The sequence below is a fragment of the Gracilinanus agilis genome, chromosome 5, assembly GCF_016433145.1.
Source record: "Gracilinanus agilis isolate LMUSP501 chromosome 5, AgileGrace, whole genome shotgun sequence".
In the NCBI taxonomy this organism is placed as follows: Eukaryota; Metazoa; Chordata; class Mammalia; order Didelphimorphia; family Didelphidae; genus Gracilinanus; species Gracilinanus agilis.
In genome coordinates, this window is record NC_058134.1 from 19,870,604 (window position 1) to 19,889,716 (window position 19,113).

The 19,113-nt window shown below is 41.9% G+C and overlaps 1 protein-coding gene across 1 annotated transcript in view; it reads left to right on the plus strand.

The window, feature by feature from the left end:
• Window positions 1–19,113, plus strand: part of CHN2 (chimerin 2) — a 152,039-nt gene that overhangs the window by 13,932 nt on the left and 118,994 nt on the right. The window contains exon 4 of the mRNA XM_044678791.1: window positions 18,310–18,341. Within this exon, the coding sequence (XP_044534726.1) occupies window positions 18,310–18,341 (32 nt within the window). The remainder of the gene's footprint in view (window positions 1–18,309; window positions 18,342–19,113) is intronic.

Consider the following 19,113-nt stretch of genomic DNA (forward strand, 5'->3'; position numbering starts at 1 on the left):
GGGCAGCTGGGTAGCTCAGTGGATTGAGAATCAGGCCTAGAGATGGGAGGTCCTGGGTTCAAATCCGGTCTCAGACACTTCCCAGCTGTATGACTCTGGGCAAGTCACTTGAACCCCATGGCCCACCCTTACACTCTTCCACCTAGGAGCCAATACACAGAAGTTAAGGGTTTTAAAAAAAAAGAAAAGAAAAGAAAAGAAAAGAATAATGGAATTGAGACTCCAAGTCTGTACCATCCAGTCCATTTTTCTTCTTTCCTGCCAATGACTGAACTGAGCCCAGACGTGTATCTCAGATAGCCTGATAGCCTTCGAGTTGTCTGGGACAAGGACTGGTCCACGATCACTCAACCAGTACGTGTCAGAGGCAGAACAAAGTCTCCTAGCACTAACCACTGTCCTACTCAGTGTCTCATTTAGTGATTAGTTAGTAACCGCTAATAAAGTTATTTTTAATAAATGTGATGCCTCGGTTATATGTTGGCAGTAAATGGATCTGCGACTGAATCTGTGCTCCATTATCCAAGCCCTAGAAAGGACTAACTTCCCATTAGCAATGGTCACATGAGGGGCCACGACATAATTGGAACCCTAATGATTAGGAGAAAATCAGCAGCCTTTGAAGGGCCGACCTTTCAGCCTACGGCTAGACAACCCTTGTAGTATGGCACAAGTGTCCTGAGGCAGAGGAATGGCTATCGTGGACGGTCACTTCAGGCCGAGATGTGCCCGATACTGGCTTCCCAGCAAAACTGGGAAAGTTCCTCTCGGTTCTGCTTGCCCGAAGCACGATGCTGATGAAGGCATGAACTGAGATGTTCCCATGGCCCCAGCAAACCAAGCTTCTGGGGGGTCTTGTGGCCTAACAGATTGGCTGCCTGTCAGCTGTGGAGCTTCTGAAAGGTGAATTCAGATCATGGCTCTGCCGATGATTCACAGCTCTATTTTTCCAGCAGAAAGAAGTAGATGGTGAAGTTTGAGACAGATTTCTAATTAATAATTTATGAAGGCTTCCCTGAAGGTTGTTGCTGGATTTTTTTCTCTTTCCTTATTTTCATTCATCCACTAGTCAATCATACTTTCCCTTTACCTGAAGCTATAAAGCAACTTGGCAGCATCTTCCTTGGAGAGATCCTTTAATCCAAGGCTTCTTAGCCTTTTTTTGTGTTCTGGGCCCCTTTGGCAGTACACAGATGAAGTCCATGGAGTCCTTCTCAGAATTGTGTCTTTCAAAGCATACAATAAAATAAAAAAGATTAACAAAAAATCTATTATATTAAAATAAAGTTATCAAAATAATTTTTCAACCCTTACCCTCCATCTTGGGATCAATGTTAAGCAGTAGTTCCAAGACAGAAGAGCAGTAAGGGCTAGACAAGACAAGTGGGATTAAGTGACTTGCCCACGTTCACACAGCTAGGAAGTATCTGAAGTTGGATTCGAACCCAGGATCTCTCCACTGAGCCACTTAGCTGCCCCTCAAAATAACTTTTTTACAGCTCACAGATCCCCCTCCTCCCCCAAGTTAAGAAGCCATGCTTCATTATTAATTAAGAAGCTGGTTGAGCAGGTGGTGGCAATGACACCAACAACCATGCCAATGTTGGGGCCATTGCCACCCCGCGCTCAACTAGCTTCTTAATTTTGATAGATAGATAGATAGATAGATAGATAGATAGATAGATAGATAGATAGATAGATAGAGATATAAAGATAGATAGATAGATAGATAGATAGAGATATAAAGATAGATAGAGATGTAGATATAACGATAGATATAGATAAAGATAGATAGATAGATAGATAGATAGATAGATAGATAGAGATATAAAGATAGAGATGTAGATATAACGATAGATATAGATAAAGATAGATAGATAGATAGATAGATAGATAGATAGATATGGATAGATAGATATAGATATAGATATATATAGATAGATATGGATAGATATAGATAAAGATAGATAGATATAGATAGATAGATAGATAGATAGATAGATAGATAGATAGATAGATATGGATAGATAGATAGATAGATATAAATAGAGATAGAGATGTAGATATAGATATATGAAAATAGGATCATGGTGTGGTTACCCTAAAAAACCCCTCTGGTTTTAAGGAAGTCTCTTCATAGTCTCTTCATCCTATCTCTGGACAGGACCCCCTTTCTCTACCTGCTCCCCTCCCCTGCCCCTTCTCTAAATGACCCTTCCACCAATATGGACTCTTTCCTGCTGGAGTCTTCTAGCTAGTCAGCATTTACAGGAGGAATAATAAAGTATTGTCTTCAGCCATGATGGCTGGTTGACTCTTTCCACAGAGGTCCCCAAAGTAGCTGCCAGAGATCGGGACATTGAAAGCCTCTTAGCCTTCCTTCATTTGCCCTCAGCTAGCCAAGCCCAGGACGAGCCTGGGGAAGGAGGAATCCAACGGCTTTTTGTTTGAGGACCAGCCCAGACTAGGCTGGGAGAGAGCTCCCAGCCTGGCACAGCAATGAATGATTTGGCCTCAGAAGCAATTCCCAGCTCTGCGATCTTGATTGTTGTTTTGATTTGGTTTGATTTGGTTTTTGTTTAAATCCCTGATTTCATTGGTTTAAGGACCTGCCAGTGAGGAAAGTGGCCCTCCCTGTGCAGATTGGCAAATTGAATTCCTAGGCTTGGAGGCTGAGGGAGTTAAAGGACTTGAACTGGGTTCAGTCCTAGAAATTATACTAGAAGACCAACTACTGAGACCCAAGAGTGGAAGCTCTTTGACAACAAACACTATTTTTGTATTTGTTTATTTGTTTGTTTAAAGAACTCTGGATGAGACAATCCCTTGACAAAGCAGATGAGTAGGATACTACAAATAAGACAGAAATCAGATGATTGGTCCAGAGTCCTGGGGATATATCAGAAGCAGAACTCTAACCCAGATCCCCCTGCCTTGTAGGCCAGCCCTCTCTTCACTATTCTCTTTACACTGTGCTGCCCTTTAGAAGTGCTGATTGGCTTGACTTCACCTGAGAAGAAACATGGTGGAATAGATATAGGCCTGGGCTTAGAATGAGGAAGAGCCTTCCTCTGGTCTTCTCCCATTTTATCTTCCTCCTCTCTATTTTCTCCACTTTTCAGCTTCCTTTTATTTTTTCATTTTCCCTTGAAGCTCCTTGAAGCAGGGAGCATCTTTTTTTTTTTTTTTTGGTTCTCTGTACAGTGCCTGGCACATAGTATATGATTAATAAATGTTTGTCAACTGACTTACTGACAAATCACTTAACATCTCTGACATCCCCATGGAGTAAAGGGATGAGTTGGATAACTTCTTTCTGGATCGAACTCTACAGCCCATTGTCTTGATTCAAATTCCTAAGGCACAGAGGGGTTATCATCTGCCTGGTTGATTGTGTTCTTAAAATCCTCCATTTCTGAAGCATGGAAGGAAGCAGATCCAAGTCCTTCCTCATAAGACCTTCCCCTCCCCAAAGAGAATCTTGGTTGATTTCCTCTTGGTCTTCTCTGATTTCTCCACATTATCTTATATTTCAGAGGCCCTAAATGGAAAGAGCCTGGATAATGTCACGTGTAGAGGAAGAATTATTTCCCACCTCTCTCGGGTTATTTTCCTATTTATATACCCTCATGTCATGGACATATTAAAATAAGCAAGTCAAGCCAAGAAGCACTTCTTAAGCCTCTGCTGTGGGTCGGGCACTGGGCTAAGCTCTGGGGAAAGAAAGAAAAACAAAAGGCATTCTCTGGTCTCAAGGAGCTCCCAGTCCATTGGGGAAGACGACAGGCAAATAACCATTCACAAATGAGACCCAGACAGGACCAATCAGAGGTAGTTGGCAGAAGGAAAGTTCCAGAATTAAGAGGGTTCAGGAAAGGCTTCCTGTCAAAGGTGGGATGTTAGCTGGGACTTGAAGGGAGCCAGGGATGCCAGGAAATGGGAGTGAGGAGAGAGCATTGTAGGAATGGGGAAATGCATAGAGTTGGAAGATAGAACGTGCCAGGATCCTCTAGAAGTCGGGTGTTATTGGATGAATGTGTATTGATTTGAGCAAGATGTAAGAAAAGGTTGGGAATAGCCAGGCAGATCACTTCATATCCCACCCCAGAGGTGAGAAGGAGCCGCTGGGGCTTGCTGAAGAGTGGGGGTGACATGATCACAGCTGCTCTTCAACAAGATCATTTTGACAGCCAAATGGAGGGGAGCTGGACTCACCTGAGGCAGGGGGACCAACAGAAGGTCATTTCACTGGTCCAAGCACTGGCTGATGAGGGCCCCGTACTTGCTATCAGCACTACAGAGTTCATTCATACGGGGTTTGGAATCCACCACGAGCCTCAAGTGTTTAAAATGTTGGTTTTTCCCATCATGCAGCCTTTTCATTTCTTCTTGCCCCTCATGGTCATGCCTTGCCTGGTAACCCTGTTGGATTCCACCCTGCTTTAGATGGATCAGCCCCTTGGAAGGATGCAGTAGAGAATGGGGAGAATTTGGACACTCCATTAGGAGATCTGAGACACTCGCTAGTGGCGAGGTTTTAGGCAAATCACTGGGGCTCCATTTCTTTATCTGTAAAATGAAAAGATTGGACAAGAGAGTCTCTGAGGTTCCTTGAAAGATCTGATCTCTGAAGCTGGGCTTTTTGTTGTTGCTAAGAGTTAGGGCAGCAGAGTGGCCAGCAACATTCATGCCTACCTCGGTTAGGAGGACGTTCCTGATTTTGTCTGATGAGGAGGGTGGATAAGGCGATAGTCAGTATTAGCCCTCTTTTTGGTTTTGAACTACAGACAAATGTTAACTATTCTCAGAACTAGATGTGTGTGTGTGAAATTAAAAAGATTTTCTTTTGAACTGAATGAAGCATTGCTAGCTGAAGCCAGAATGACGTGGTAAGAGAGACGTCGGACTGATTGAGAGGTGCGCAGCTTGATTCCAAACAAATTCTGAACCCTTTTAAAGAACAACAAAACAGGGGCAGCTGGGTAGCTCAGTGGATTGAGAGTCAGGCTTAGAGACGGGAGGTCCTGGGTTCAAATCCAGCTTCAGACACTTCCCAGCTGTGTGACCCTGGGCAAGTCACTTGACCCCCATGGCCCACCCTTACCACTCTTCCACCAAGGAGCCAATACACAGAAGTTAAGGATTTAAAAAAAAAAAAAAAGAACAACAAAACATATTTTACATGCGAAAAAAAAGAAATAGCTGATCTCTGATCTTCTTCCCCATGACTAAAAGGTTTCTCTACATCATATTGTCCTCCATCTGATTGACACAACACAGTAATAGGACCCTCTTGAGCAATATCTCTAGTTCCCCATGGTCTCTTAGAAGATGTCACACGACCAAAAAATTTAGAGTTATAAGAGGCCCAAGAGGCCATCTATCCAATCCATACCTAAAAAGTCATCTCCTCTACAGTAATCCCAACACAAGATTATCAACTCTTTCCTCAAAGGCTTCAAATGTAGGGAAGCCCATCACTTCCTGAGTTGGCCCATTCTACTCCTTGATAATTTTAATAATTAAGAAGTATTTTCTATCATCAAGCCTAAATTTTACTGTAACACGTTGCTCCTACTTTTGTCCTTTGGGACTAAACAAAATGAAACTAATTCCTCTCCCATGAGACCCATGGAAATCTTGAAAATGATTCAAGATAAATTGTATATCTTCTTCTCTTCAGGCTAACCATTCTTAGTTCTTTCAACCAATTCAACCAATGCCCATGTGGCATGGAATGTGATGGTTTTCATCTAGGTATACTCTAAGCAATGACTTCTAAAATTGAATTAAAAATGAAAGTCTTAATGCCCACAACAAAACTGTTCTCTAACAATAAAGTTCACTCATCCAGGAAAAACACACCCTTCCCCTCACCCTTTGGTTCTATTCTTCCTGTTCTTCTCTTCACTCAGGTTGATTTTTTTTAATTGTTTTGACTTAGTAACAACTCAAAGATAGAAAGGCAAGGTCTTGGCAAATAGAGTAAGTGACTTGCCCAGGGTCACACAGCTAGCAAGTTTCTGAGTCCAGATTTGAACCCAAGGTCCTCCCAACTCCAGGCCTGGTGCTCTATCCATTGTGCTGGCCATCTGCCCCTCAGGTTTTGTTATGATGATTGATTCCTACTTAGAAGGGCTGGAGGCTTCCTTGACCAACTTGAAATGAAACCCTTACACAGAATTAAAGCGTGTGCAAATGGGAAGTGGATTGACATTTATTTCCCCATTGGGGTACCTTCATGTGGCAGAGATCAGGTTTGGCTGGGTGCCTGAAACCATTCAGAAGATGGGCAACTCTTATCAACGAGATCTTTCTGAGACAGGCAAGTAGTGAGCACCACAGGTTTTGGTTTGAGGTTACCCATTTTACTATGCATCTAAGCTGTTTCCCACTGCATTGTTTTTGGATTGGACCCACCTTGATCGGAATTGTATCCACTGAACTTTTGCTTGTCCACTAATCATGACTAAGTGAGAGGAACATACTCACGAAGAGATCTTGGATTCACAAAGGCAACAGAGAACCTCATTTCCATGGTAAACTGGAAAGGCTATGGGCCTGAAGAAAAACATGGAAACATATGCACAATCCTTATACCCTGAAGTGAGAGAAAGACTTCTTCCAATGATAGCCCACCAACCCAAATCCTTAGCTCCAGAGAAGTTTCTAGAAAGAGGGAGAGGGTCTGAGATCACAGCTGCATTGCTTTATTTCATCAGTTGACTTGGGGATGGTGTAAGGATGGGATTTGTGCAAGGAGGATGGGACAATGGGCAGATGGAGAGTTGCTAATACAATGCAACTCAAGAATGATGCCACTAGATTGGTGACTCAGTAATTTGAGAGGCAGGCCTGGCTATGTGAGGTCTTGGGTTCAAATCTAGAACCAGACACTTCTTAGCTGTGTGACCCTGGGCAATTCATTTAACCCCCATTGCCTAGCCCTTACCACTCTTCTGCCTTAGAACCAATACATAATATTGTTTCTAAGATGGAAGGTAAAAGTTTCTATAAAAAAAGAGGATGCTACCACGGGTGAATCAATTATTCATGTGAAGAAAATTGTCATTAGCTGATGACTTACTGTACTTCACTCCTGTGGGATTTTCCTGGCATCGCTCATCCTCTCCAAACTGCCCTGCCATCCTTTGGTTTGAGATCCTTTGCTGTTGAATTCAGTTCTGATTTTCCTCCCTTGCCCTGTAGAATGATTACTTTATACATTTAACGGCTCTGCTTGGGAGGCAAGTTTGACCTTGACTTAAAGAGGAATAAGTAGTGTGACATCATGACCCAAGTGCTGGGATTCAAGTTAGGAAGATGGAGGCTTGAATCTAGCCTTGGACAATGGCTGTGTAACCCTGGGCAAATCCTAGATTTTCCCTTTCTTGTAAACCTAGAAAATAAAACCAAGGGCGTCTGTCTCGTGGGATTTCTGTGAGGCTCAAATGAGACTTGGCCAACATTAAAGCACTTTGCAAATATTAGTTGTGACTTTTTATTACTTATTGGATTCCTGGGATGAGATAGTGTGAAGCCTCAAGGTCCCTTCTAGCTCTCAAAGATGATGGTACCTGCTTGGGCTCTTAGACATTCTCCCCTCCTGTTTCTGTTGCAAACATTTCAGTTGTGGCTGACTCTTTGCAACCTCATTTGGGATTTTCTTGACAAAGACACTGGAATAATTTGCCACTTCCTCCTCCAATTCATCTTAGAGATGAGGAAACTGAGGCCAACAGAGTGAAATGACTTGCCCAGGGTCCCACAGATAGCAAGTATCTGAGGCCAAATTTGAACTCAGGTCTTTCTGACTCCAGGCTTGGTGCTCTATCCACTGTACCACACAGCTCCTCTCCTGTTAATCACACCTTAATCTCTACTACAAGCTGCTCCCCTCCTTCCTCCACTGTATCTTAGGGGCAGGGACATGAAGCTTCCTAGTAATGAAAGCACTTTTTTAAAAGCTACTTTTAACTTCTTGCAAAATCTAAAGGGAAGTTTCCTCCCACTATGAGAATTCTTGAGGTTTTCCTGTGTTTGGTGCTGGGTCCCCCCATCCTGTGAAAGCTGCTTTATCATTTAACAGTGTCCACAAAGGCTTGAAGCACTATTTTGCTGGAGAGACTCACATTTCAAAATCAAAATTAGTCTTATCAAACACAGGTGACAGCGATTCTCTCTTTCTTTCATCCTTTTCTTTTAGTTAATTTATTTTTATTCCTCTGGTTATTTGTTTTTAGTTAGTAAAATTTGTTTCATTTAATGACTTTTTGGGAAAGGCTTTGAAAGGGGAGCATCTCATGTTGTTGTTCAGTTGCTTTCAGTTGTATATGACTCTTTGTGACCTCTTTTGGGGTTTTCTTGGCAGAGATACTGGAGTGGTTTGCTATTTCCTTCTCCAGCTCACTCTACAAATGAGGAAACCGAGGCAAAAGGGCTAAAGTGACTTGTCCAGGGTCTCACAGCTAGTAAGTGTCCAAGAACAAACTTGAACTCAGAAAAATGAGTCTCCCTGACCCCAGCTTTAGTGCTCTCTCCACTGTGCCACCTAGCTGTTAGGTTGCATTAACAGAATTACAGGGTCCAATGGACTGCTCATTATCCAAGTGATAGTAAGCATTTGATGTGCCAGCCCACAGAGTGTACCTCTAAGTGAAAATACCTGAGACAGACAGTCCAAATGGAGAATAAGCTGGCCCAGCCCTGAGCAGGAGGAGAATGGCATAGGTTGTTTGTGGGGAGGTGTGTTGTACTCATTTGTTTTTTTAATCCCTTGTCTTCCATCTTAAAAATCAATACTGTATATTGGCTCCAAGACAGAAGAGCAAGAAGGACTAGGCAGTGGGGGTTAAGTGACTTGCCCAGGGTCACACAGCTAGGAAGCATCTGAGGCCAAGTTTGAACCCAGGACCTCCCGTCTCTAGGCCTGGTTCTCAATCCACTGAGCCACCCAGCTGCCCTCATGTTATACTTCTAATGAGGCTAAATTTTCCCTGAAACCAAGGCCTATTTGTCTTTTTTTAATTTTTTAATTAACAGGCATTTGTTTTTTCTTCCTCCTCTTCCATCCATTGGGGAAAACCATCTTTGTAATATATATAGAATCACGCTAAACACATTTCCACCTAGAGTATGTCTAAGAAACAGACCTGCCTCTGGGTCTCTTATCCTGCCTGTCTGCCTGTCAGGAAGTGGCTAGCAGGCTTCATCATCCCTCCCCTAGAACGGCAGTTGGCCATTGCTTTGAGTAGAGTTCACGGCTTCCAGAGCTGTTCGCCGTTCGGAGTGGTGGTTATTATATCCGTGGTTCTGGATCTGCTCACTTTGAATCAATTCATGCAAGTCATTTCAGACTTCGCCGAGAGCCTCCCTGTCACCATCTCGTAGGATCCAAGAATATTCCATTTCCTCCAGATGCCACAATCTACTTGGCCATTCCCAATGAATGGCCACCATCTTAGTTTCTGATGCTCTACCACCACACAGCGAAGTGCTAGAAATATTCATGTCTTTAGAAAAGGCCTATCTTTGAAGACCAATATCCTTCCTGTGGCGTGCTGTGTCTGCAAGTCACGGAACACCCAGTCCCGGAAGGGTCAAGGTTGACCATCGCCCAGAAGCCAAAGGAGAAGCACATGGGGGGTGAACAAGCTGGGGCGTATTATTGACAAGAAGCTGAACCAGAAAAGCAGGATAAAGGATGTCAGCAGAGAAATGTCTAACTAGGAAATAAAGCCCCCCAACCAAGCAGTTACTCCCTCCATTGTGGCACAAGAGAGACATAATGAATGGTCAGCCTTCATGTGCCCCTGGGAGAGTCACAGTGTCAGAAGACCCAGCCAATCCTCCAGCATGTAGGAGCTGGAGGTAGAGGACAAAAATCAAAGAATCCCTGCTTTTAGGGAGTTTGCATTCTAATGGGAAACAATAAGCATACTTATAGGAATATAGAGAAAATAAATAACAGGATAATTTTGGTGGGAATGGAAATCAAGAATGGTCCCAGTACTTAGTCCCCCAGGGGGGAACTTATTGCAGGAAATAAACAAATATCCATTCCTATGGGATTGGATGAGCTTTCATCTATAACATGAGAGAAGGTATTCATAGCCATGACAGCCCAGATCCATGGGTATGTGTTCTTGACTTTTTTATTTTATTTATTTTAATTTATTTATTATAATGATTTAACAAATGTGAACAAACATGAACATTTCTATATACAAAGATATAGAAAGGGATTTTAAACCATACCATGACTATACTCATCAATCTGGAATCTCATAAATCTTTCATAAATCAATCTTTCATAAAAATATCCCCTCCTGGGGCAGCTGGGTAGCTCAGTGGATTGAGAGTAAGTCCTAGGTTCAAATCCAGCCTCAGACACTCCCCAGCTGTGTGACCCTGGGCAAGTCACTTGACCCCCATTGCCCACCCTTACTACTCTTCCACCTATGAGCCAATACACAGAAGTTAAGGGTTTAAAAAAAAATATCCCATCCAATAGAATAGATTGCCACCCATCCATACTTGTTCATACTGTTTGACTAGACTTTTATTCATATCCTTTAGTATAACTTAGTTTGTAATAATAATAATTGTTTTTATTATTAAAAACAACAATGATCATTGTTAGCATTGCATAACACTTGAAGTTTTGCAAAGTGCTTTAAAAATATTTTTTTCAAGAATAAGTTAAATATAACTTGATCATTTCAACACTTCCTTGCTTTTTATTTTCCCTCTGCAACTTCCTTCTGAAAAACATTAAAATATTTCATTGGTGATCTTTTCTTTTCTTTCTTTTTATTTAATCACTATCACTAACCCTCACCACTCCCACTCATCATTTTCTCCACCAAAAGAACAAACAAAAACAAAGTCTCCTTCCCCTCTTTGTAATAAATCAATATCATCAATCCACCCATTGGCTATATCAAGAATTCATGTCTCATTCTGCACCTCTAATGAGTCCATTTTTCTATTAAGAGACATCTAGCATATCGTTATCAATCTTCTAGTGTCATAACTGGCTAGTGCATTGATCAGCACTTGCAAACCTTTCTTTTAGTCTGCATCAGTTCATACAAGTCCTCAGAGGTTTCTCTGAAGCCATTCCCCTTTGTTTTTTCTTGTGGCACAATAACATTCTATTATATTGTTGGGGCGTGTTCCAATGAACACGTTGAGCAAGCTACCTTCTCAGCACTTTGCTGAGATTCAGAAGGCTTCAAGGCAAAACTCTGAAGGAAAATAAAAAGTAAATCTAGGCGAAAAGCAAACAGTGAGTATTAGGTTTTGCAAGTTTTCATTCCCGACTGAGTTCTTGTGTGTAATTTACCATTCTGTCCTTTTCTTTTCTCTCATCCTCATGTTAGAACCATAATCTCTAATTTGATGTGAAATACTCATATTTTCCCTCAGATTTAAATTGACTCAACATTCATAAGTCTAAGATGCAATCAATTGCGTCCCCACTCAGCTTAATGAATTCTGAGGGAAAGTTAGTGCTGTAGCTGGTGTGTGGAGAAGGCTTTAAAATTCCTGCTTTTTTCCCCTTTTTAATGAATTCTAGTAGATGAAAACATAACATTTACCAGCTGCTAAGAGATTAGAAAAGCTTTCTTTTTCAATACTTGGAAACTTTGTTTACTGGAGACACAGCAATCTTCATTAAATTACCTTTCACTGAACATTAAAAGTCTACATTTACCTTCATGGGAATAATCTCATGAAAATTAAACTCATTTACAGATTAATCTTCCCCTCTCTTTAAATATAGCTTTCATTTAAGTAAAGAGGCAACTAGGTGGCAAAGTAGATAGAGCCCTGGTTCTAAAATCAGGAAGTCCTGAGTTTAAATCTGTCCTGACCCTTATTAGCTGGATGACGCTGAGCCTGTTTCCTCATCTCTAAAATGGGAACATTTATATCACCTCCCAAAGTTGTTGTGAGGACCAGATGAGATAACACTTGCAAGGCATTTTGCAATCTTTCAAGCACTATATAGACATTTATTCCATATATATTACATATTTACATACATTATTATATATAATCTTTCTGATCAGTCTCCCCCTTCTCCATTCATCTCTCTAATCCATCCTCTACATAGCAGCCAAAATAATCTTAAGGAACAGCTCTGACCATATCTCTTGCCTACTTAAAAATCTTCTGTTACTCCCCTGTTGACCCCAAGATCAAATCAGATCCTTCAGCCTGACATTTAAGACCCTCAACCTTTTCCAGACTTCCTTGATTCCATCCCCCTTTCTATATGCTCTACTCCAGCCAAACTCAGCTGCTAATGTGACAAACCATTGCCTATCTGCTCCCTGCAAATGCCCAGAATGCATTTGTGTTAACCTCTTAAGAATTCTTCCAACCACAGCCCAGGTTTCACTTCCTTTCATAAGCATATTCTATTTTTTCATTTGTGCCTTCTTCATCTTCACATAACCTCCTTTCCACACACACATACAAACACCCCAATACTCTCCTTTTTTTCCATTGTATTATCAGCTCCTCCGTGAAGCCTTCCCAGCTCACTCAAACCCAACCACACTGATTTTTTCTCTTTCCTCCATTCCCCTGGGATTTGGCATTTCTTTATCTGCTATCTCAAATTGTTCTTGAATGGTTTCCTGTAGCAAAGTATTGTTCACAAAAAGATTTTTGTTAGCTCTTTAAATTATTTTTGCATCTTTTGATAGCATTTCAGGTCAATGTCAGAAATTCCTTCCTTCCTTCTTAAAAGCAACTATTAAGTGTCTACTGGATTTCCAGCATTGCCCTATGCATATACAGTGTATCAGAAATGTAATCTCAGAGGAAATGCTCTCCGGGGCTGACACTAAGAAAGGCTTCTCTGTCAAAGGGTGGGTTTTTAACTGAGACTAGAAGAAAGCCAGGGGAGATAAGTGGGTGAGGTGGAAGGGAGGAGGTGAGGAGGTGGGAGGTGAGGAGGAAGAACATTCCAGGCAAGGGGTGTAATGCACAGTCAGGAGATGCAGTGGTGCCACAGTGGTGAACCTATGGCATGTGTGCCGGAGAGGGCACTCAGAGCACTCTCTGTGGACACTCCCACCATCACCACAGCACAGACTTCAGCAGAGGTCATTACTAGAAAGCCAGAGGGATGTGTGGTGGGCTGCTCCCCTTCCCTTCTCCACACATGCCTGAGGACATCACTCATCCCTCTAAAAGGTTCACCATCACTGGATTGTAGGCGAGGAACAACAAGTCTGACATAAGGATATAGTCTTTCTGCTTGGGTTTAGAAAGTCAACTTTACAAATACAGTGGGGACAAGAAGGAACCAGCCAGTAATTCCTGGGCAAAAAAGACCTGGGTTTGTCGGTGACCATACAGGTGACTGTACGAATCAACAGTGTGACATTGACCTCAAAATCATCAGCTTTCCCTTTGACTCTCCTCTCTCTGTCCATCTTAGATTCATCTTTAAATCTTTCCTTTTGTCCAAAATACTGGCATTCTGTCAACATTCTCCCTGCTCCCAATAGACCTGCTGTTGGTTCACTAACAACATCTGGAATCATATCTTGAGCATAGTAAACTCACAATAAATATTTGCTGATTGGATTATTAACTAAGGAAAAGCAATCAATAGTCTTCAAAATCACTTTGTAATCTTTTATTTTAAATAAAGGAAAAGAAAAGGAGACAGAATTAGGGTTCACTTATTTGATTGCTTAGCAAGCATTTTTAAGCACCTACCATGTGCTGGCATTAGAAAAAGACAAAGACAAAAAAGAGAATGTGGTCCCTGCCCTCAAGGATCATCCATGTGAACATAGACATATAAGGTAAATACACTGTCATTTTCTGGGGGGAGGGGACACTAGCATCCTTGGGGAAGCAGGAAAGGCGTCATGGAAGAGTTTAAAGGTAGCAATGTATTCTATGAAGGCAGAGGTGAAGAGGAAGGGCATTCCTGGCATGGGGGAGGGCCAGAACAAAAGCACGGAGGTGAAAGATTGAATATCATGTAGGATGATGTGATTAGACTATAGTGTTGTGGGGAAAGGAAGAGGCTACATATTCAACATGTCAGAAAAGACAATCTGGTGGCAGATCATGAAGCGCTTTAAATTGAGAAAATAGTGCTGATTCTGCCTTAGTTGGAATTACTTTGAAATTTAAAGGACTGACCATAAGAAAATGGGTTGCCTTCACTGGGAAAGAGACATACATCCCTGTGTACTTATTTGGAGAGGGAGAAAAGTCAGGCGAAACAATGCCTTGATTAAATGCAGAAATCAATGAACATCTTCTGTGCAAGGTCCCGTTCTAGAGAGCCTTTGCTCTCAAGGGGTTAATATTCTAATAATATTAAACAAGCTGCTTGAGGCTCCAAATTCTATAAGATATGTAGAAGGCAGATCTCAAAGATACTGCAGATTCAGTTCCAGACAACCGCAATAAAGTGAGTCACAAGTCTGTTGGTGTTCCACTGCATATAAAAGTTATGTTTACATTGTCCTGTAGTCTACTAAGTCTATTGATATTACTATGCCTAAAAAAGTACATACCTTAATTAATTTTAAACCCTCGCCTTCTGTCTTAGAATCAATACTGTGTATTGGTTCCAAGGCATAAGAGTGGTAAAGGCTGGGCAAAGGGGGGTGAAGTGACTTGCCCAGGGTCACAGAGCTAAGATGTATCTGAGGCCAGATTTGAACCCAGGACCTCCCATCTCTAGGCCTGGTTCTCAATTCACTGAGCCACCCAGCTGTCCACCGTACCTTAATTTATAAATACTTTATTGCTAAAAAATGCTAATCCTCATCCGAGACTTGAGTGAGTCAAATCTTTTTGTTGGTGGATGATCTTGCCTCGATGTCAATGGCTCGGATTGACTCATCGGGATTGCTGAGGGCTGGGATGGCTGTGGAAATTTCTTAAAATAACACCGCAGTGAAGTTTACCCCATTGATCGCCTCTTCCTTTCACTTGAATGCTTAGAGGCCTTTATAAGTTTATCAATTGACTTAATTTCAATATTATTGCATCTCAGGGAACAGGAAAGCCTGAGGAGGGGGAGATAAACTGGGAATCAGAATGACTGATTGGTGGAACAGTGAAAACAGACACATTTATCTATTAAGTTTGCCATCTTTGGGGGCATCTGGGTAGCTCAGTGGATTGAGAGTCAGGCCTAGAGGCGGGAGGTCCTAGGTTCAAATCTGACCTCAAACACTTCCCATCTGTGTGACCCTGGGCAAGTCACTTGACCCCCATGGCCCACCCTTACCACTCTTCCACCTAGGAGCCAATATACAGAAGTTAAGGGATTAAAAAAAAATTTTTTTTAAAGTTTGCCATCTTTGGCGGGTGCAGTTGTGGCTCCCTGAAACAAGTGTGAGAACTTTGGACACCAAAGATCACTGATCAGAGACCATCAGAGCAGATATAATAATAATGAAAAAGTCTGAAATCTTGTGAGACAACATGAGGAACGTGGACATTCGTATGGCATGGTAATACTGGAATATCCCATATCAGAGTGTTCAACATCTGGGGAAGAGGGAGGGAGAGAAGGACTTTGTATTGCAAAAGTTCAGAAAAATTGTTAATAAACAGTTTCTTGATGTAATTGAAAGAAAGAAACGTCATGAGAATCCCCGAAACGTGATGCAGAGACGCCATTACGCCTAAAGACTTGCTCAATGCAAGACTATCACCAACCTTCAATTCTTGAAAAAGATAACATGTGCAAAGCGTAATAAAGTGAAATGAGGTTTGCTGCACGCCGATATCTGCACCTGTTGGCTCTTCCGTGTTTGGATTTCCAGGCTACCTTCTCGCCTCCCACATCTACGTTAGTGGGGAATAAATAAGGACGGGTTCATCAAAGGATGACAGACTTTCCAGATCAATTGGGTGATTCAAATGAAAGAGTTTCCAATGAAAAAGACCCCATCCGAAGGCTCCTCCAACCCCCAAGCTCTAGGGAGGGAGAGCAATGAGACGATGGAATAAATGCCTCTTTCCAGATGGCCGCATCTCTCTCTCCGTGTTGCTCTTTAAGCCTCCTTCTCCAAACGAGGCTGAGCAAACAGGCATCAGAGCGTCGGCTAGGAGGGGCAGAAATCCTCCTTTCGGCTCAGTCGCTTTCCTTTATGAACGCCCAGGAGGACGAGCACAGATCTGCCAGTGACTAGGTGCATGTCGGCGCTCTCCGGGAACGTCAAGTGGAGACATTCATCTTTAGAGCCTTCGGCCCCCCTCCCACCCCTCTCTGCACCGGGTTCCCCAGCTAACAGCATCATCTCTACCCTACTTTCCGGTGGATGTTAATCAATGAGGTACAGAGGAGGGCGCTGTGGTCTGGGATGCGGGTGATCTGGATTCGAATCTCATCCTTCCCACAGTGACCACATTGGACAGGGAATGCCACAGTCCACACCTTTAGCCTCATCTGTGATCTTGGGTTACTAACTTCACCTCTGAGAACCTCAGGTTCCTCAGCTATAAAATGAGGAGGCCGGACTTGATGATGCCTAAAGTCTATTCCTAGAATATAGGGAAGGTGACTGCACCATAAGAAAAGATGAAAATGAGGAATTCAGAGACACATGGGGAGACTGGTACAAAGGGATGCAGAGTGAAGAAAGGAGAGTCAGGAGGAGCCAGCTGCCTGACACAGGAGAAAGAGCCCAAGTAACCTCAGGAAAGGAATTTAACCTCCTATGGCCTCAGTTTCCTATTCTGTAAAATGAGGCAGTTTGACAAGATGGCCTCTGAGGTCCAGGATCCTGTGATACCATGCCGACATGGGCAGTGGGGTAACCATGGAAATCATAACACTAAAAAGTAACAACTCTGATGAATTATGAATTAGAATGAGCAGGGTTGGTCCTGGAAAATGCTTAAGGAAACGCGCCTTCCTCCTCTTGATGGTGGGGAGGCAGGAAGGAACTTCAGGTGTGGAAGGTGATATACACAATCCAATGGGGTCAAATGACTTTGATTAAATACTTTTCTTTGTTGTTAGGACAGCCATCCATTGTAGGGCTGGGTTAAAGACAAGAACTATAGTCTAAAGCAAAAGGTAACAATAATCAAAAGATTTTTTTGCCCCCCAAAACAAAACAATGAAAAATAAGATGAAGGAAATGCTGGTATTAACGTGAACAAAAACATTATTACCGGGGGCAGCTGGGTAGCTCAGTGTATTGAGAACCAGGCCTAGAGATGGGAGGTCCTGGGTTCAAATCTGGCCTCAGACACTTCCTAGCTGTGTGACCCTGGGCCAGTCACTTGACCCCCATTGCCCACCCTTACCACTCTTCTGCCTTGGAACCAATACACAGTATTGATTCTAAGACAGAAGGTGAGGGTTTAAAAATAAAAACATTATTACCATGTTTTGTTATAAATTATGATGGAAAAGTCAGATGAAAGATGAAATAAATACTTCAGTGTTATTTAGACTTGAATAATTTTAATTTTATTCTATAAAATCACATTAACAATTGAATGTAGTGACTCTTTTTCCTTTTGAAATAAAGGGAGAAGGGCAGGTAGGTAGCACAGTAAATAGAGTGCCAGACCTGGAGTAGAGAGGACCTGGGTTCAATCTGGAATCAGATACTTCCTAGCTGAGGGACCCTGGACAAGTCACTTAACCCCAATTGTCTAACCTTTATCACTCTTTTGCCTTATCAATACTTAGTATTGATTCTGAAACAGAAAGTAAGAGTTTAAAAAAAGAAAAAGGCAAACTCCATCTGAGAGGCAGTTGGGTGATTCAGTGGATAGAGATCCAGGACTAGAGGCAGAGGTCTTGGGTTCAATTTTGGCCTCAAATACTTCCTAGCTGTGTGACCCTGGGCAAGTCACTTAACTCCCATTTCTTAGCCATTACTGCTCTTTAGCTTTGGAACTAATACTTTATGTTGATTCTAAGACAGGAGATAGGGGTTTAAAAAAAGAAAGGAAAACAAGAGGACTTTTTTTTGTTGTTTTATTTCCACACATACAATGAGTCTAGTCTAATTTTTTATTTAAGTAAGTGATTCCCTTTGGGGCAGGGGAATGCCATTAGGCAACCCTATTTGGAATCTCCAGCAACTTCACAGTGTCCTGATTGTGAATCTGTAAGCTGCTCAGGTTCTATTTCTCATTCTTTTCACAGTCAGTTATGTAAGAAGGCCACAGATCCTTAATATGATCAAGTTGCCATCAGAATTCTCACCTTGTTTATTTGAATGGTATTTTAATCTCAGTGTTTTGAATTCCAATGCATTATTAATGGTTTTCTCTCTCTCTCTCATATAGGTGGAGAACAGACCAAAATATTATGGAAGAGAGTATGTATTCTTCTGTTTTTATTTTAATAATTTAATACATAATCAATTGGTGTGTCACATGGTATGTTTTTAAAATATTTAATATGAAGATATTCCAGAATTTGTGGGTTCTTTTCAAAATGGCTGTGCTACAAGAGTCTAATAATTGTTTCTTTTTTTTTTTAAACCCTTAACTTCTGTGTGTTGGCTCCTAGGTGGAAGATTGGTAAGGGTGGGCAATGGGGGTCAAGTGACTTGCCCAGGGTCACACAGCTGGGAAGTGTCTGAGGCCAGATTTGAACCCAGGACATCCCGTCTCTAGGCCTGACTCTCCATCCACTGAGCTACCCAGCTGCCCCAAGAGTCTAATAATTAAAGAGTAAATGTGATCAGATTTCTTTGTACCCAATTTTATTTCTGGAATGCGGGTGCTAACTTTTATTTCCACTAATACTAGAAGGGGAGACACCTACGGTCAGGTTCTTTTCGAACTGGGCAGTGACTAAGTATCGTTGCTGTCTGGAATTTAATGTAATCTCCACACCATAAACCGAGGGCTGATTATAATACTTTATTTCACTTTCACTCAAATTTAATGTGAATATCCAGGTTGTTTAACATTCTAACTGTAGTTAACAGCAATGGAAATCCCACCTCTAACACTGTCTGTATGGCCTTGGACAAATCACTGCTCCGGCCCTGAATCTCTGATCCTGAGATCTGTTCTTTCAAATTGATAAGTAGAAATAAGCAAGACATTGTTTTATTTCTACATATATCTTTTTGTCAAATG